Here is a 20,219-nt window from a genome sequence, read left to right as displayed (position 1 = left end):
CAATGAGCTTACACATTGTAAACCAACTGGTGGTTAAGGAGCACTGAAAGTGGGATGCAATCCTATTTGGACAAAGAACTATGACTGAGACCTAATTATTGGTTCCCAACTAAATTGGTTCCATGCAATCAATTAGACTTTGGACCTTATGGAAATCCTATTGATTTAATTGGTCTACTCTAGTTGAGGCTAACAATGGAGTTTAGCTGTAGATGCTTATAGTGGGAAGTAGAGTTACAGACAGTTAGGGTTTCTTGGCGCAGTGTCTTGTCTAATCTCTCTTTTTCTCACCTAAACAGGAACATTTTACTTCCTCCCTTTCTCATTCCAACAAGCATCTATTTCTCCTGGCCATGTAGGTAGCAATATCATTGCTGTGAATGATGGGTGAATGAATCAAACATAAAACATACTACATTTCCTTTGCAAGTCAGAATGACTGTCATATAGTGACCCCTGCTGTTTGTCAGATATCAGACTGGCTGCTGCTAGATCGCAAACACAAAACATATAGCAGTCTAGAAGACTATAATTTTGGCTGTACTGGCTAGGGCTGATGAGAGTTGCAGTCTATATATGGAAGGCCACATATATGTAGTACATTTTATGTGATAATCAAAGTTTGGCCAATATCATAGTTACTATCAAAACTTGCTTTATGTCAGAGGCTATTAAAATATTGACTATTTCCAGTGAAGAAATGTTCAAAGTTGAGGAGGGCGTTTATCATTCTCTATGTTAATATTAGCAGACACCCCTAAAGATTTTGTAGGACTTCCTCTGCAAAACTGAGGACCAACACATTGTTCGTTTAACAAAAATGTAAGTGAAATTTTTCTGTAGCTCTTTCCAGAAAGACAGCACCTTTTCTTTTGGAAAAGACAAATATGTTTTCATTTGAAGGTTGCTTCAAACAAGCATTTATTTTTATTTCTTTATAGATCTTCTAAGTTTTCCAATATCTATATTACACAGGCATTTAACAGAAGAAAGCCAGTCTGGTGTAGTGCTTAGAGGGTTAGTGGGAGACCAGGGTTCAATCTCTGTTCAGTCAAAGAAAACCACCAGGTGATATTCGGCAAGTTACACTCTCTCAACCTAAGAGAAAAGCAATAACAATGCTGTTCTAAATATGAATCCAACTTTAGTTTTCAGTTGCAGATCTTTATATTCTAAGATCTTGTCTAGATCTTTTCCATTCTTAGTCTTCTTCTGATTGCTTGATTGAAGTCTCCATTCTGGTCAATGTTTGATCCTAGGTATGGGAAGTCTTGAACTATTTCAGTGTCAAGGGCCCGTTACAGACGGGCCTTTGCGGCGCCCCCGTCACATGCTAGGGGTTGGCCGAGGACCTAGCGTCCATACCGGCCTCACCCCTAGCACGTGACGAGGGCGTAAAGATGGCGGCGCCCTATACACACGGGCGCCGCCATCTTTACATGTGGAGCTTAGCGTCTGCATGTCGTGCCCCGGATGTGACACCGCGAGTGTGCAAGTAGCGCCTGCGGTGTCCCATCCGGGGCGCAAGAAGAAGCTCCATTTTGGTTCCCGGACGCAGCAAAGGCGGTGCGAGACTGCCCCTTCTGGGCGGTCTGTAACGTGCCTTCATTATCCATGTTGAAAGTATGTTTTTCTTTTGTGGTCATTATTTTTGTTTTCTTTATTTTCAGCATCAATTCTACCTTTGCACTTTCATCTTTGACCTTGCTTAGTAATTGTTCCAAGCTTGTGATATTTTCCGCTAGTAGTATGGTATCATCCGCATAGCTTAGATTGTTAATGTTCCTATCTCCTAGCCTCACTTCTCCTTCTTCTGAGTCTAAACCTGCTTTTCTTATTATATTTTATGTATCTTTATTTTGTTCTGCTTTAATCTTTACTTTATTTTATATATATCTTTACTAACTGAAATTCTTTTTTCTCTTGTACCTGACCAAAGCACTAGAAATGTTAAAGATGACAACGTAGGAGGGAAGGGTGTCAATGGCAGAGGCCCTTGGGACCCTGTTACGCTCTGCAGAGATTCTATCTGGGCCATGAAAAGGAAGCACATGTTTATCCATTTTAGACAAATGATTTTATTTCAAGGAGGCCAGTTTCTTGTAATTTGCACTCACAGAAAGCACCAAAAAGAGGAAACTGAATTAGAACAGCCCAATATTAGCATTACTCTGGGGTCTCTTAGAAGAAAGTAAATACTGAAACAAATGTCACCCGCTGAGTTCACTATTAATTTGTTACATTTATGATATGAATGGGGAACATTTTCAGTGTCTTGTTCATAGTTTGTGGGCTGTTTTTTATGTGCATTGTTGCAATTTTTCACACTTTGGCATCAATGCTTATTTGTCTCCAGCTGCTAAGAGCACCAGTAAAGTTAAGGCACTATTACCAATCGGCTATCATGGATTAAACATAGCAAGAGAGTGTCTTATGGATGTAGTTAGTATAGTGGTTCTCCTTCTCAGATACTGACCCAAAGTGTGGAAAGATTAGTAGAACTCAGTCAAAGCTGGGATACCCAGCTTGAAAGAAACTTTCTTCACTGGAATGGACTTTTAAGTGTCCCAGGAGTTCATAATGTGTATGTAGGAGTCTTATATGAGTTAGTCCAAGTATGAATTCCTGTAACCCCTAAATGTCTATTCTCGTCTTTCTGCCTGTGCATATGGCAGATGGGAAATAGCATCCAAATAGTAGCAAACATGGCTCGGATAAGGTTGGTATAAGGGTCTAGTTGCACAATGTAAATCAGGAATTGAGCAGAAAATATTTCTGCCCACAAAAACAGCTTCAACCCATCACTACCACCACCCCAACAAACCTGAGACTATAAGATATTGCATCCACGCAGTCTCCCTTACTAAAACACAAATTTCGCGATGAGTGTGCTGCCATAGCTTTTAACTGCCTAGGGAAGTACATGGACTGCACTCCAACAGCATCTGGAATTCTGCAGCTGGGAGGAAATTGCTGGGATTGCCCACACAGATCTCTAGCAAGAAGTACTGCCAGGCACAATCCAGACTTCCCTCAGGCAGTTAATAGCTGCAGCAGTATGCGCTAGTGAAAGTTGTCTTCCAGGGGCAGAGGAACATGGTACAAAGAGGTAATGCGTATTTCTTTCTGCAACTTTCAAAGAAAGGAAACATGCTTATGTAGTCTGGAACTGCACAAGCATGTCATCAAAAGAATTTCAGCCATTCAATGAAATCCTATGAGCATTAAGGCATTGCATATTATTTTTGTGCCACAACCATTCAATAGCACACTTTTTAAAACTGCTAAAAGGACACACCTGTTGCTCCTGGACCATTCACAACACCAAAGAAGTCTCCTCCTACCCCACTGTCCTGATCCATCCCTGTTCCACTGCAAACTGGAACATTAAAAATGAGAGGATAGTGATGCACAGACTGAACCTCCAGCGCTAAAGTGAAAGTTGGTGGAGTTTCCAGTGTTCTCTGCAGATACAGATACACAACTCTTTCTCTGCATCGCATCAAGTATGAGTCAGCCTTTCCTGGGCCAATGTCAGAAGGCAAGTTCACAACAACTCTCATCTCCATCAACCTAACTGTTGAATGGGGATGATGATAGTTGGATGACTAGAGGGTCCTGGGTTGTGGAAGGCTGTCCAGTGACAACCAAAACATAGTGTGATATCAAAAGTTTCAGTTAGGATTGACCTGGGACCAGACCCCTTTGTAGCTGATCCTGTTCAGCTGAATGGGCCATCCAGCTTCTTCAGCTTTTTTGAACAAAGGAGGCACATGGCTACAGGAAACTATAACACAGAGGAATCTTGTTCAAATGGGATGCATACCTTTGTGGGGAGTCCAGGTTTCTTTACTACACTGTAAATGACACTTTCTTCCGAAGGATCAACATCTAGTCTTGGCTGTTTGATACTGCAAGCGATCAAAAGATTCTGCTTAGAAAGATGTTAGAGGCAAGTGCAGAAAAAAAACCATTGCTGGGATCCAATAGATCATTTGGCTGGATCAACATTTTATTGTATGTAGGTTGCTCCATTGTGACTATAACTGTAACTATTTTCCTTTTATTGCCATGGAGTTTTTATTGAAATAAACAAATAAGGACTTGGAAAAGTTCCTTCTCAATCTCTTTTTCCTTCTCTTTCTCCTCCTCCTTATTTGTGTACACACCACCTTCTCTCCAACACTGGGCACTGCAGTTGTTACAACTCCTAGAATACACTAAACAGCATGGGAGATTCTGGGAATCCAAATTCCAATAATTTAACATAGGTCTTTTCAAAAGGGGATTTGGAGGGTCTGCAAAAGTGGGATCTGGGGCTTCACTTTCTCCATTCCTTCTCCATTCCTTCCCACGTCTCCATTCCCTCAAGCCTTCTCAGGCCACCTTCTCCTCTTCACTGTTACTTTCTGTCCATCTGTCCTTTTCAATCAAGGAGGAAAGAGAAGAAGCATTGAACACTGCATCTTTTATCTTCTCTTATTCTTTTTTTCACACACTCACTTTCTCCCTCTTTCCTCCTTTTCTGAGATGGTGCCTAATGGGCCCAGAAAGAGAGGCAAGCAAATATGAAGAACTGACAAGGGCAAGGAAGAGTAAGTGAATAGTCTGGAATGAGATACACTTAAGGCATCTTGCAAAAGAATTAGTGATCCTCACACATTTTCTCACAAGAAAATGTGTCTTGATGCATCAAAATGTTCCATCAAGAAAATGGTCAAGGGCCATGGCATTGTTTGGCATTTGGGGACTTCTTTGTGAAAAATCCATTTAAACCAAAATATTGTTTTTCTACTACTCCCCAATCTTATTGATCAAGGAAGAAACACGTTTGCACAAAAAGCAATGCTTTCTTTAATAAATACATTGTTTTCCTTAACAAATGAGGTCAAATGAAATTTCCCAAAAAAATTCCCAAAGTGAGTAAAATAATTGGGAAATGCACCAAACTTCTCCTAATCTTATTCAGCAGAGAGAAAAGCTTTCAAAGAATTTTTTTCTTGTGTGCAGGAATGAAAGAAGGTCAGATTTGCATGCATACATACTGACTTATATACATAGGTTTCCCCTGATGTATATCCCCTGCCCACTATACCTGGCATAAACCACACGGCCATCAGAAAAGCTGGGAGGGAACTGGACAGTTGCATAGGTAATGGAAACTTCTGGAGCCTGGTTCAAGAATCCAACAGAGCCGTCTGTTTCCTCTTCATTTCCTCGGTGGTTAGTATTACAGAGTTTTTCTGCATTGGCCTATGGAACAAAATAGCGGAGAAGTTTAATTTTCTCTGCACAGGAATAATTTCTTTTTTATCATTCTGAACTCTTATGTATGTAAAGGGATCTTGTAGCACCTTTGAGACTAACCGGAAGAAAGAAGCTGGAGCATACACTTTTGTAGACTTGTGCCTACTTCCCCATGCATCTGAGGAAGAAGACTTAACTCTACAATAGCTCATGCTACCAACTTCTTTCTTTCGGTTAGTCTCAAAGGTGCTACAAGATCTCTTTGCATGCTGATTTTCTATTCTAACACAGCTACGTCTTTGAATTCTTAGGAGGGAGGGCAAGGGCACACATCAAAAATTAATTAATTTAATTAATTTAATTATTACAACAATTTATCCCAGTTTTCCACCAAAAAGGCACGATTGTACAGCAACATCCGGTGAAATACCTTGGTTCTTCCTCATTAACCCAACATTACTCCAGAGTTGGTAAAGTTGTAGGAAGCTGTTTGCATGCCAGACATTGCACTATTCCCTTTCACTGTCCATTAGTAGGCAGCCCAGCATGCCACCACTTCTCCTGAGGGGGGATCACCCATGGGACCAATGAGAAGAGTGGATAGAGAGACACCTCAACAAGTATATGGCTGGGGCATCTGGAGACCCTGGCCATGTGATCAGGGGGACCCCATCCCCAAATAGGGGGTTCCTTCCACTCTATCTTCTCATTGTTCAGACAGATGAGCACCGTGAGAAGTGACGGCAGACTTGACAACCTATATATGGAGTACCTGGAGGTAAAACAGCAGTAGCTGTAGCTCTGAGAACAGGGGCCAGGCTAGTCATGCTAATGCGACATGGGCATGGCTGGCCTGCTCAAACAACACTGAACCTCCATGCTGGGTTTGGCTCATTGCATACGGTCGCCATTATGGCCAGGCTGGGTCCAATTCCAAAGCACAATGGTTCAGGACTGGCTCTGGACTTATAGCCAGTGCAGACAAGGCCCAAATCAAATAAATTCCAGTCTTGATTCAGGAGAGTTAATACCAGGCACCATGTCATGCAAGAAGGGATGTGTTCCCTCTCTGACCATCATAACAATATTCTTGTTCCATTGTTAACAAATTGTTTTTGTTTGTTTTGCTAATTAGTATGAAAAATGGTCCCATGACAGTGTCAGAGCTTAAATTGTTTTTCTCTCCTTGGCATATTTATACCTATTATCTCAAGGGTACGAATCCAGCAGCCCTCCAGATACTGTTGGATTGCAACTCCCAGTATACCTCACCATAGGCCAGACTGGTTAGTCCCACTGGGAACTGTAGTCCAAGAACATGTAGAGGCCTGAATGATTCCCACCTCCATGTGATCAGCTCAGGTCACTGCTCTCAACTCACAATGTTGCACAGAAGTCACTTGAGGCAACAGAGTACTTAACCTTTTTCACAAAGAAAGAGCTGGATCTCTGTGTTCCCCCAGGGGCTGAATCAATATTTTTCTTCCTGCAGTGAAAGAAAAAGGACAGATTATATTCCAATTGGCAGTTTATGAAGCAATTTACTGGCCAACTGCCAGAAGTCCTTTTTTGATACCATACTTTGTGACCGGTACATTTTTATGTACAAACAATCATTCCGAGAATCGCTATAGTCACAACTTCCAGCTTAGTTCCAAAAGGCAGATACCAAGATTGGTCCATATCAGTCACTAGTTTGTCTATTTTCATTTCCACCAGGAATAGGGCTTTTGGAAAGCTGATGCCTTACAATTCAGAACTGCACCACAGAACCAGGAAGGGCTGCTTTCTTCAACTACATCCCATACTCAAGGATTCCCCACTCTATGATTAGATTTTAAGTAATTTAAATGAAGTGTGGCTGGAGTCAGCTAAGGGGTGCGCCATCACTGAACACATCTCCCAAACCATCACTTACCATCTCCGCAGCCCATGGACCAGCAACCCCAGCAGGATAATCAGGGCAAGAATTGTGCCCAAGCCAATCAAGGTGTGTTTTATCATTGTGGCTCTGCTGTCTACATAATACAAAAGGGAAAAGGGGGCACAGTTTGCAGGTGTTGGATTTAACAATGAAAAACCTTCTTCCTCATCACAAGGAAATTTGCTTCAATGCGTCTTCACAAGTAAGGATGTCTCCAAGAGCTTGGAAAGTGACTTTCAAAAAAAAGTAATCAGTTAACTGTTATGGCTAAACATACTGGTCTCTTCTTCTCTATGCAACTACTGTATCTCAAAGCTAGCTAGGAAAGCACTGTATTTTCCATTACACACGCCAAAACCTCTATATCATCCATCACCCTGAAAAAGGAACTTGCCGTTAAGAAAAATGTTCTCTCACTTTTGTTTCCTTTCAGGTCTACTATGAGACAGAGTGTGGCAAGTGATTCAATGACAGATACTAGGAACAGCAGTATTTTTCTGCTGCACCTCCACCATTCCTTTTCAGAAGATAGGGCTATGCACCTCATATTCCTCTCCTGTTTCTCTCAAGCATGGTGGAAGGATGGAAAGAATGGTTTATCCCCTATTTCCTTCAAAAATTAAATTAACCAAGGACTACATCCTTTTGTGGAAGCTCCTGTCCCATTGCCAATATTGAAATAAGATTCCATTTTTTCGTTCCGGTCAGCTTCTGTATATAAAATGGAAAAGGGCACCATTTTCTCTTTTGCTTCTGTTTGCAAAATGTCTTAGGTTGGCCCTGAAAATCTTGCAGAAATGTCTGGGCTTGCATAGCCATAAGCAGGTAATTTTTAACAAAGGATGTTCAGCCGCAAGCTAAGTACCAGTTAAGTTAGAGTTATGAAGGACCCGTCGCTATGAATTACTCACAGAATACTATGAGGATCATAGGCAGTGACTCCCCCTCTGCAACTTGGTTGGATACTTTGCAAAAATAGACTCCTGATTGCCCAACCTGGATGTTTCGGAGTTCAAGGAGTTGGGTCGTCTTCTGAGCAATCTCTTCCCCATTCCAGTACCAACTATAAATATTTGCTGAAGGATTAGCATCATTTTCACATCGCAGGGAAACATCCTTCCCTTCAGTGATATCTTCTTGAATATTTAGAGACACATGGATGTCACGGGGCCCATCTGCCAGAAAGAAAAGAAAGAGCTGTTTAGCTCAGCCACACAACTGACTTTTAGGTACTCCACAACCCAACAGTGCAGAATGAGTTCAAGTATGAATTCAAACAATCTGATCCAGCGAAGGCCCCAACTAGAGGAGACCTGTACAATTAAGTGTTGAATGCTGAGTCAACATATAGTTAAATCCCACTGATTGAATGGAACATATGGAAGTGTCACAAGTCAACAAGCAACCTGAAGGCGCGCACACACACACCTGCAAAACATTCTTATTCTCTTACTCACAATGGACATCCAGCAAAACAGGGGAGGAGGAGGATATGCCCACACTGTTTTTGACTTTGCATTGGTAAGAGCCAGAATTCCTTGCAGTCGCATCCTGGATGGTCAGTATGGCAGTTGCTTGGATCATCTGATGCGTATCTTTGTACCATATATAGGTGACATTTGTGGGATTTGCTCTCCCCACTTCACAAATCAGCTTCACAGGTGAGCCTTCATTAATTGGCCCTCGTGGTTTTTGTACAGCTTTTACTTCCTTGGGGGCAACTGTGGGAAGGGAAAGACAAGGTATCACATAGAGACCCTCACATGTCCTGAGCCTTGAATCCTCCTCCCCTCAAACAATACCACTTAGGGATCCACTGCAAGATAATCCCACTATGGCAAAACCAGTGGACCAATGTGTCACCTAGGTTTGGGTTTTTAAATCAGCCTATTGTGCTGAACATTCAAAATCATTTTGCACCCATAGATTTCCTTTGTGCAAATGGTAACTGAAATGGTCCACAGTTTTGCTAGGCAGTGTCCAAAAGCCTTTGTGTGATACAGCACTATGAAAGCACTTGAAGCATTAGCTGCAGTCTTAGATGGTTCAGCACAGTGTGGTGATTCTGCATGCACACCTACGTTAGGCAGAGTTATATACCACCACCAAGAGATTTACCATTAAGCTTTTAAAGACCACCACCCCACACACATATACACCCCACTGTGTGCCATTCAATGTCTGGTGCAGAGTTGGCAGGATTGAAGAAACATCTGGCATGTCCTGTAGCCAGATGTGAAATGGTTACATCAGTGCTGACTCTGCTGAGATCCACCAGGGCATTTCACAAATCTCGGTGCTGCTATAACTATTTTGCATCGAGTTGTAGGAACATGGCCAAATGCTTCTCCATGCGGCAAAAGATGACCATGTGGATGGGCTTCAGAGGCTGGAACAGGGCTTTGGCTTCTGCGAAATGGGGATGGGAATAGCAGCCTCTATAGCACCCCTGAAAAATGACATGTATATGTTAGCAAAAAAACCCACCCACCCCAAACCTATGCATTTGCCAGTAGCAGGATGCTAGGAAGATGTGTCATCCTCCAATAAATGGTCTGATAATGCAAACGGCTCTGTCTACACAAATATGGTCATCCCCCGAGTTAACTATGCAGCTGTATTTATCTTGTCATTCCTGAAATTGCTGTGTAAAGAGACAGAGAAGCTATATAGCCTATGCGTTGGGATCACCTTAGAGTGACAAATGAATGTACCTGTCCTCCCATAACCTCCCCATCAACCCATGAATTTGTTGTCCAAGTGATGCAATTGGGAAATCAAATAAAATTACTCACAGTGCACATCTACAGTGACTGCTGGAGATGTAATACAAGCAATAGTGTTGCATGCTTCACATTTGTAAGAAGTAGCAGATCCAGGTTCTGCAGATAAGGTTATTACTGGTAGTTTGGAAGGCACACCCATGTAATTTGTTGACTTCAGCCACTTGTACCGACTAATTGTGGGGTTACTGCTACCCACAGAGCAGTTAAATTTGATATTATCTCCTTCCTTGATGGGTAAGTGATTTAAAATGGCAAGTCTGACATCCTTAGGACCATCTGGGAGGAAAAAACAGATCGGTATATTTCTTTGTGTTATCATATTACAGCAAATGTATATTCCACTTGAGATGAACGGGAAGACGCCTTTACAGTAGGCAAACTGATGCCCTCCAGATATTTCCATTATGGGTAAAGATGGATGCCTCAGGTATGGTGCTGCATTTTACAGAGGAGATGAGGAAATTGCTGTACTGCAAATGCTGCTTCAGAAATTGAGGTCACACTTTAAAATCCTTGTGAGGGAGTAGTTAAAATCTTTAAAAAACATCCAGATAGCAAAAACCTGTTAGTTGCATACAATGTGTGTCAAATGTGGTTTACACATATGTACAGTGGGGCCTCACCATCCATGGGATTGCTATTTGCGGATTTGAACATCCATGGATGGCATGCCCCATTGTCCCCAATAGTGCATGCATGCGGCCACACTAGTACCTGTGTGCACACCACCACTGGAGACAATGGGAACTGAGGTCTCTTGTTGTTGTTGTTTCTGGAGGTTTGTCCAGAATGATTCCCCTGCAGATACAACGTCTGTATGTCTATATGTCTCTTTTGGGAGAAGGCACAGGGGACAATTCTCTTGTCCCTTCTGCCCCCTCCAAAGTCTTGCCCCGCCACAGCTGTTGAGTCCAAGAGGGATGCTCCTTCTCCATATCAGTGGGGAGAGGGACGAATGGGAAACAATTCAGAAGAAGAAGAAACACCTGCTCTTAAAGAAGGAAAGGATAGTGTATTGTATTTGGGATTGCACTTTCATTTCTTCTCTTCTACGAGGATGGACCTTCTGCATTTTCCTCCTCTGAATTGCCTCCTCCCACTTCCCCATTTGGAAGGAACAGATGCAGCGACTTGACAGATAGCAGCATGACAATGAGGATGCTGAACTGTGTGGGTGGAGCATTACACTATGCCGGCTTGAGATAGGATCTTGGCTAGAGGCACTGGCCAAAAATAAGGATGCTTCCTCTACTTACTAGCACACTGATACACCGCGCACACTGGCAACAAAAGGGTAGTGTCCTCAAGACTAGGGAATAAATTCAGCAGCCCCTGTAGCCATGGCTAACAAGAAGAGTTTAAAAACACAAGGAGCTAGGATGATCTATAATATCAACATGCCAGTGCCAGCAATTTTCATCTCCATCAGTACCAAATATAGCGTAAAATTAATTTGTGACTCGACCCATTCAAGATCTCGTCACAGTAATAGCTCCCAGCACTGTATTGCTATTGAGAAACTTCACCAGACATCATGGGCAATGGTCAGAGATGATGGGAATTATAGTCAAAAACCATCTTGAAGGCCACTGCTCCTGCACAATGGCTATAAACCCTCCATTTCCAGAATCTGTGCTTACTTACACTTAACATCGAGTTTGAAAGATGGAGATGTCGAATTGCCAATGCTGTTATAGGCTCTACAAAAGTAAGTGCTGGAATTGCTTGGCTGGATTGTCTCAAAACGCAGCTCCTTACGATTGCTGATTACAGATGGCTCATTAACTTTGTACCACTGATAATGCCTGAGAGGGGGGTTGCCTTTAGAAGAACACTGCAAGACCACTTGGTCCTTCTCCTTGACATTTCCATTACACGCTGAGCATATAACTTTGGTCTCTTTGGGTGGATCTGGGGAAATAAAATAGAAAGCTGAAATGTGGACACAAGTTTCAAGATTTGGGGTCATTTCTTGGATGCCCAAGGAAAAAGAGACACCATACCAGCCCAGTGAACCAACTCACATTGAACATCTATAGTCAGCATTTTTGAGTTTGCAAATCCAACCTCATTTTCAGCTACACATTTGTAACTACCAGAATCCTGCTCTCGTATAGGATTGAATTCCATTTTGTCATTATCCAACCTCTCATAACTCAGAAGGTTTTCATTCTTATACCACTGGTACCGAAAGATAGCTGGGTTGCTGCTGTTGACCATGCACTTGAGGGATAGTTTCTTCCCCTCTTGGACTGTGACCCCAGGAATAGCATTCAACTGAATTCCCTTGGGAGCATCTGAAATAAGACAACATTATATAGTTCCAATGATATCAGTGGGTCTCCTCAAAGAAGAACTAAGTCTGGATCCAAGCCAATGCACATGTAAGTGTGGCTGATAAGATTGTTAAATGTCTTCCTTTCATACTCATTGTACTAACTAGGAGCAGGTGTGGTGTCATGATTCCAGGACCCTGGGAGACTTGGGTTCGAATTTCTCATTCAGCCATGAAAATCTACTGGGTGACCTTAGGAAAGTCATACTTTCTCAGCCTCAGAGGAAGGCAATAGGAAAACCCTATGGCAAGGGCACCATAGGTCAGAGCTGACCGGATGGTATAAAACAAAAACAAGCAATACACATTATTCCAGGAAGCTACCCTTGAAATGAATAGAATTGGCATTCGCAAACCACAATGTGATTGATTTTTAGTGTTCCTGAATTTAGTCCCTGCAGAAAGTGATTTTAAAGAGCCTCACTGATCCCAGTTCTTCCATTCCCACTAGACACTCACGTTTCACATCTAGTTCCACAGTACTCTGGGATAATTCTGTCCCTTTGTGGCTTTTCAGCACACATGTCAGCTGTTTCCTGTGGTCCTTCCAAGTCGGGGCAAAACTCAGCACTGTCTGGGCCACTCTGTCAACATAAGTTGGTACTTGGCGATATACTCGCTCCTCCTCCAAGCCACTGAGAATCACCATTACTGGTTCATCAGGACAATGGTAAAAAACTGAGCAGGTCACTTGAATTCTCCTTCCTTCTTGGATTTGCTTGGGATTGAGCATTATCTTGGGTTTTGGAGGTGAGTCTGCAACCAGCAGATAAAGAGAAAATGCTGACTACTCTTTTTAATATATATATATATATATATATATATATATATATATATATATATATATATATATTGAGAGAGAGAAAATAAGATAATATATATTAAGAAAAATGGAAAGAATTAGCATATAGAAATTGTACATAGTAAAAGAGGATAAATATAGATTACATACAGTGAGTATTTCATCTGCTTGAGATTCTTGTCCTCATTCCAGCTCCATAGTATTTGAGATGAGAATGAACACTCATGTTCAAATATGAACAAAGTCAATGCTGTGCATAAGATCGGAGATTGTCAGAAACTCCATTCGTTCTCTCAATGGTCTAATGGGATATCTATCTATCTATCTATCTATCTATCTATCTATCTATCTATCTATCTATCTATCTATCCATTCATCCATCCATCCATCTTATTTCAAGGAAAGTTATAAAACAGGGGAGAAGAACCTATAGTCCATGGATCCCATTTCTGTGGCCCCTGGAGTGTCCAAAAATGCATGAAACATGCAATTGCACCCCACCCTAATCCAGAACACCCTATCAATACGAAATATCTCACTTTTCCTCTGCTAGCCTTCTGAAAATGTTGACATCACTTTTGAGAGGGGCTGCACAAGGAAAACTGAGGTATTTGGCCTTACTGTGGTGGTACAGGGTGCAGGCTCATCTCGAGAGAAAATTGGCCCCTAGCTTTCCCATAGTTGTGCACCCCTGTTATAAGAAACTTCCTAATCCATGTCGGCCTGTTCCATTTGTTCTTAGAGGTGACATGTTATTATATAAATTCTGAGATTTATCCATAATTCCTACATTTATTCTGTCTCCATAACTTCAGCCAAAAAGGCTCCATAGTCACTTCCTCAGGTGAAGTATTTAATCCTTGTGCTGCAGCAGTCTACCTGCCTATCTTCTTCCGCTATAAGGATCTCACAGGCCAGGATCAGGAAAGTGGTCAGTTGCACTGCACACAAAGTAGTAACTCTTAAACTTACTATCAGTTATATATTTTTGTGGGGTTTTCGGGCTATGTGGCCATGTTCTAGAAGAGTTTATTCCTGATGTTTCACCAGCATTTGTGCCAGCAAAATGCCACCCTTTCTGCCGCCATGGCTTTTCCCCATTTCTGCAGTACGGCATGTTTGAACGCCATGCTGCTGAAACACACTGTGACGCCGCTTTCTGTGCAGGCAGTGGGGCAGCATGAAGGGGGTAGTGTTGGGGCATATGGTGTGCATACACCATGCCCCCATGCCACCCTTAAGTTGGTGATTTTTGCCTGTATGCTTTGCCCCTTCATGACCACTTTGGGGAGGTGTAAGAAGGCAAGAAGAGAACATTTGAAAGGTTCTTACCAGAAACCTGAACAGAAGCACTGAGAAACCACATCTGTACTTTAGACGAATGTTGATCATAACCATAAAGTCTTGCTCCGAAGTTACCATTATCACTTCCTTGGATCTGTGAAATCTTCAGGCTGCAGTTTTTGTTGTTTAAATTCCCAGTGAAGCTCACCCGGTCTTGAAAAGTGGGACTTGCTGAGGGCATATAGTTTTCTGAGGTTGTAGAGCCATTGTATAACAAGATACCATTATATTTTTTCAGATCAGCATCCCACTCAGGCTTAGAATACCAAATCAGGGAGGTGTTGTGGAGTTCAAATGTGTGAAAATGTGTCTTGAATTGGCATGGAATCAACACACAGGATCCTTTCCAGGCAGTCAGAGAACTGGGGTTTATGGTCAGTGCATTTTCATTACAGAGAACACCTGAAAAGGCAAAGCTCATGAGATATTTTCACCAGCTCATGCCACCTTCCCAAAAAACAAGCAAACAAAAATACAGTAATGCCAAAAACCTCATAGGCCTCCCCAATGTTATCTTACCCAACGGAAACTGAACCTAAGAATTCTGTCCCTAGAACATTCCACTCATATGTAAGGAACACGGACATATACAAAATGCAACTAATTCCTCTCGCTGAAGTTGCTTTAACAATCTTATCTTCAAAACTATAGTCCAACCTTGCTATCCATTTTTAATGGCTCCCCCTTCCCCCAAAAAACAGCTTCTTATATCACATAGATGGAAGGGGTTTCTATTCTAAGCAAAATGTTTGAAATCCTGAATTGTTGGAACCACTCCTCAAATCTGAATCGCTTAATGTTTTTCAGACATCAGCCTTTGCTTTCATTTGCCTCTTGCTTCTTAAACTGCTCCTCTCCATGATGCTTCTTTTCTCAGGTTCCTTATTATTTATTTCATTTTAGTCTCTTACATTGCGACCCTGTATATACTGGCTTGCAAATAAATCCTACCGATCATTCTCTTTATCTGTAATACCTATAGATAAGGCATTAGATAGCTGTCTCTGTTCTGGGAACAAATTCACTTCTAGAATTTGATTGGTTCAGATGGAGGACAATTTCAGTTCAGCTCATTTTTAAGGATTTTTGCAAAGTTGCAAAGTTGACTCTGTGAAGACAGAGTTCGAATCCCTGCTTTGTCATGGAACCCTATTGAGTAACCTTGGACAAGTCACACTTTCTCAGCCTCAGAGGAAAGCAATGCCCAAACTCCTCCGAATAAATGCTGCCAACAAGACCACAAAATAGTTTCGCCATAGATCAGAAACAACCTAAAGGCACATAACAACCACAATATTTGAAAACTTCATATTTCAGAATTTAAAATTGACACCTTCCCATCTTTTCTTGCAAACATCTATGATAGATAACAAACAACAATAAGAATCTGAAGTTGAGAAAAGTGAGCAAAATAAATGTTTATGAAGTCTGGAGAAGTACAGATGCAGGAGAAATATGTAACTGTGTAAAATATGCATATAATGCTACATTGCTAATGTGTTATAAATGTTTTTAAGTCAATAAAATTTAAAAAAGAAAGTTTCATATTTGAGGTCCAAAAAATTGAGGACTATCAAATTTTCCCGTCCTTACACTGCAGTTAATGGCTGGGGTGTTCTCAGCTTCTAAACCCTTACAAGACATTTACTTAGACCATACAAGAACTCGGTTGCCACCTATCTATCCTTTCCCGTAGACCAAAGAGGACAATAAGCCTAAAACAACAACTAAATCAGAAACATAAATTACTCTTGTTGATGGAAATAAATTCTGTAGTGCATGAATTACCCTTAAAGAAGAACAGCCAAAGGAAGTGCCACATTGTAGTTCATTCAAGAGCTAAGTCTGTGAAAAGAAATATGGATTATCGATTAAAGCCACTGATTCCTTTATGTCATTACTCATCACATAAAAGAGGATCACCCAGTTGTAGCATGTACATAGACTAGAGTTGCCAGGCCAGCAGATTTTAGGACTGAAAGCTGAGATCTGGGAGTATAGGGCAGGCAGAGACTGGGGAGATAAGCATAAACTGCTTACTATGGTCCAAAACACACTGCAGAAAGTGCCAGAGGTTTTTCCTATCCACTGGGGAGGGGATAGAACCTAACCTCACAGATGGCAATCTTTTAATCGCCCATTTTATCCTTACAACAGCCTGGTAACAAAGGTTAGAGAGAACTGTGTAGCAAACCAAACGAAGTTTAAATCCCACTAGAAATGTTCAGAACATTCACTTTCATGTATTGATGGCCCAAAGGCACAAGAGCAGGGCCACTGAAAGGTGTCAAGGCTAAAGACAGCAGGGCCACATCATTTTGAAAATCACTGATGGTGTCCCCTGACAAAAATCAAAACCCTCCTGAATAAACGCATATGTCTTTGTAGAAATATAAACTGTTTTCCTACCTGTGCAAATCTGTAGCTGGAGATGAGCTCAATGAGCTAACCATATGCCACCCTTCCTTGGGTGGAGTGCCAACCCTTGTTGGCACATTCTGTGGAAGACCACAAGCTATGAAGGTCAGAAAACTAGGAGGCCAAGGACCCTACATCTGTCACATAAACTTCCCTTTCACTGTCCTGTTCAGGCACCAGAGGAACCCAGCAGTACATCTGTTTCAGCAACGTCAAGCCTGGCTGAGTTTCTGTGGTTCAGGCTGAGGTATTTTTGGTAAAGATGATACCCACCCAAAGAGATGTGAGTCAGATTGCAAAGGAGTGTGTGGTGCCCAGCAGGAACTCTTACCAGTAGAAGCACCAGGCAGTATTTCATTGAATGACTGATGTGAGGTTAGACAGAGTTCATGATAGTACCCAAAACAGTAAAGTTGCCCACTCTATCACCTTTACATACCCAGTTGCACCACTGGACACAAAAATGCCCAATCCTCTCCTAGCTTAACAGTGATTTAACATTCAAAAGGAGCAAAACACATAGCATTTGTGTTGTCCACTTCATTATTACCATTGCTTTCTCTTGAAGCTACACAACAGAATCCAGAAGGTTAAAGCCAGCCTATCCATAGCAGAAAAAGACCATCTTACCTATAAATGCCCAAATTCAGGAAACTGTTTTGCAGTCAAACTGGATTTGAAGAAATATGTTATCTGAGGAGAATGTAGCAAATAAAAGAGAAAGCACCAGGATAGTAGTTGTTCGATTTTGTCAGTTCAAAATATTTGAACAGGAACAGGAAACAGATTACTGGCAATGAAGTCATTTGCATGATTTACATCTCTGAGTTTGGGGTTTTCTTTAAAGCAACTGTTTTTTTCTGATACTGGCAAAATGCTGGCTGGTCATTGTGCTGAATCTTGGGGGCATGTTGGGGAAAGATCATGTGCCTCTGTCACTTCTAAAAACTTGTTTCCTTCCCTCTGGAGAAGGCTCTTTTAGCAGATGTGCCTGAATACTAAATAAGAACAAGAAAACGCTTTCAGACAAGGGAAATTGGAAGTATAATCCAATGGCAATCTGAATGCAATCATGGGGTTTAATGTTATTGCATGATAACCCACTACACACAAATTTGGGCAATGGGAAGTCAGTCCAAACTCAATCATGGGGTTTCACGTTATTGCGTGATAGACTGCCACACGCAAATTTGGGCAATGGCATGCTATTTTTGGGCAATGGGAAGCCAGTTTGAATGCAATGTGCATTCATGTAATTGCGCTAAACTGGCGACTTTAAATGAATGCGTTCTGGCCCCAATTTCTTTTCATTCGAATTTAAGAGACATTCCTCCCATTCGATAAACTCCATAGTTCAACCACCATGGTGAGCTGCCTTGGGTCCCTTTTAGGGGGAAAGGCGGCATTAAAATGAAATAAATAGCTAATAAAAATAAACAATCATAAACTTATTTGGTTGTGTGTGTATTTTTGTTTGTTTGTTTTTTGCTTTTTGTACTCCATGGAACTCATTGCAAAAGGCTGTTTCAACATTTGCAATGCTGGCAAGGGCTTAAATCCTGCATTTGGAGATTTATGTTTCACATGCAACTATGGCTCCATGGCTATGGCTTCTGGTACTACTCCCCCAGTGCAAATTTTAAGTCAGGATTGTACTCAGTGATCACATAAAATGATCACCCATCCCTAGTGAAAACCTCAAATAAGATTACTTTGGTTTACGCAACCAAGAGCCTGGAGCAGACTTCAAAAAGGTCTATTGGAATCTCTGATTCTCTATTAAAACATTTCCACAATAGATATGGACTGATGCCATACTGTAGAATGAATGCAAGTGGACATTGCTTTAACTGTCATGACTCCATCCTATGGAATCTTGGGATCTGTAGTTCAGAGAGGTGTCACCTCTCTGACAGAGAAGGCTAAATAGCTCACAAAACTACAGATCCCAGTATTTCATAGCACTGAGCCATGGCAGTAAAGTGGTGCCAAACTGTATTAATTCTGCAGTGTCGATGCAGCCTTGGTAGCTCCTTTTGATCCTACTGAAAGCAGCAGAAAGCTTTTCACTTCATCTGAAATCAGCGAATCCCAAAGCTATACCAACAAGCAAGCAAGGGACCTTCATAACTGCTTAGTCCAGGAAAAAAGTATGCCTTTGGCATATATAAAAGGGCCCAAGGTTTTCAATTCTTGTACCTTAAAAGACCATGTAAAATATTGATGGTGCAACATAAATAAATAGAAGGAGAAGGAGGTAAGTAGGTGGGAGCACATGAAACAGTGGCAGGAGAAACATACTCTACTGATGAGTGATCTGAACGTTGTTTGCTGAATTGTTTCCCCCCTCTTATGATTTAATATTATTGAAGCAAAAATGCACCATTGTTAACAATCATGTCAGACTTTGTTCGTTTTTTAAAATGTCACACTCTTTAATGGCATTTGGAATATTTTTTTAAATAAGCAAACACAAGGTATCTTTGAAATAAAAACAGAAGAAAAGGAAGAAGAATCAAATGTGGCATGGAGGGAGTTTCAGTTTTCCTTCCTCCTCTTCATGGACTTGTTCTGAATCCTCCCATCTGAAACATCTGCTTAGGGGTCCTGATCCTGTGCTTTCTTCTCCTTGCCAACAGTGCAGGGAAGTTCTTTGGAGTCTCCAAGGTCCAGATTTTCTGGAAAGGAGGGGAGAAAGAAGCTTTGTAAATATCTAGCATTGGCCCCAACAAGAGGCAAGTGCTAGGGAAGGAGTCAGCAAAGTGCAACCCTAGGCGGTCCCTAAAGATCCTCTTTGTTGCCCTCAGTGCCTCCAGCCTCTTGGATTTGCTCTTTTTCTGGAATTCCAAAGGGGTATATTTTCTCACCCAGATGCCTCCAGAAGAAGCAATTTGCTTTTTAAATAGGTTGTGGACCTCCCATTAATGTTTAAATTTGGGGAAACAAATTGCCAATTATTATTGGCATATAATTATGTCATATCTATATATATTGAAGAAAAAGTGGTCAGGAAGTAAATATTTTACATGTCATGAAGTTAATGTTTTACAACCTCTGCTTTATACACACGCACATGCTTCCTTACACATATACTGTACTTGCTTCCTTAGCTAGAATTTAAGGAATGGAATGGAATGAGGAAATTTGTAATGCAGAAAGGAAACTTTCCCAACCTAATGTATTTTAAGTGTGGTACAGTACATTCACACACATACACACAAATGCCCCGCAGCTTCCAAGTCCATCCATCTATCCATCCCTTTACTTATATCTTACCTTTCTTGCATTCACACCACAGAAATAATCCAGTTTGACATTGCCTTGGTTCCATGCTATGGAGTTATGGGAACTGTAGTGTTGTGA

General features: G+C 41.4%; 1 protein-coding gene across 9 annotated transcripts in view; it reads right to left on the bottom strand.

Moving 5' to 3' along the window:
* LOC121915974 (B-cell receptor CD22-like) overlaps positions 1-19,534 on the bottom strand; it is a 21,858-nt gene extending 2,324 nt beyond the window's left edge. The window contains exons 1-13 of one of the 9 annotated variants that reach the window (XM_042440655.1): positions 19,158-19,534; positions 16,227-17,854; positions 14,427-14,840; positions 12,752-13,048; positions 11,982-12,254; positions 11,602-11,868; positions 9,967-10,233; positions 8,629-8,892; positions 8,083-8,346; positions 7,166-7,265; positions 6,670-6,733; positions 5,096-5,253; positions 3,827-3,911 (exon numbers count right to left, since the gene is read on the bottom strand). In XM_042440655.1, coding sequence (XP_042296589.1) covers positions 3,827-3,911; positions 5,096-5,253; positions 6,670-6,733; positions 7,166-7,265; positions 8,083-8,346; positions 8,629-8,892; positions 9,967-10,233; positions 11,602-11,868; positions 11,982-12,254; positions 12,752-13,048; positions 14,427-14,840; positions 16,227-16,260 — 2,487 coding nt within the window. In that variant the 5' untranslated portion in view covers positions 16,261-17,854; positions 19,158-19,534. Of the gene's footprint in view, positions 1-801; positions 1,099-3,826; positions 3,912-5,095; positions 5,254-6,590; positions 6,734-7,165; positions 7,405-8,082; positions 8,347-8,628; positions 8,893-9,966; positions 10,234-11,601; positions 11,869-11,981; positions 12,255-12,751; positions 13,080-14,426; positions 14,841-16,226; positions 17,990-19,157 lie in introns of those variants that run through there. The other 8 variants (XM_042440658.1, XM_042440656.1, XM_042440659.1 and 5 more) reach the window with 8 other exon arrangements.
* Between the last annotated feature and the right edge of the window lie 685 nt (positions 19,535-20,219).

This window comes from Sceloporus undulatus, chromosome 9, assembly GCF_019175285.1.
Source record: "Sceloporus undulatus isolate JIND9_A2432 ecotype Alabama chromosome 9, SceUnd_v1.1, whole genome shotgun sequence".
Taxonomy (NCBI): Eukaryota; Metazoa; Chordata; class Lepidosauria; order Squamata; family Phrynosomatidae; genus Sceloporus; species Sceloporus undulatus.
This window is presented reverse-complemented; position numbering and strand designations above follow the sequence as displayed.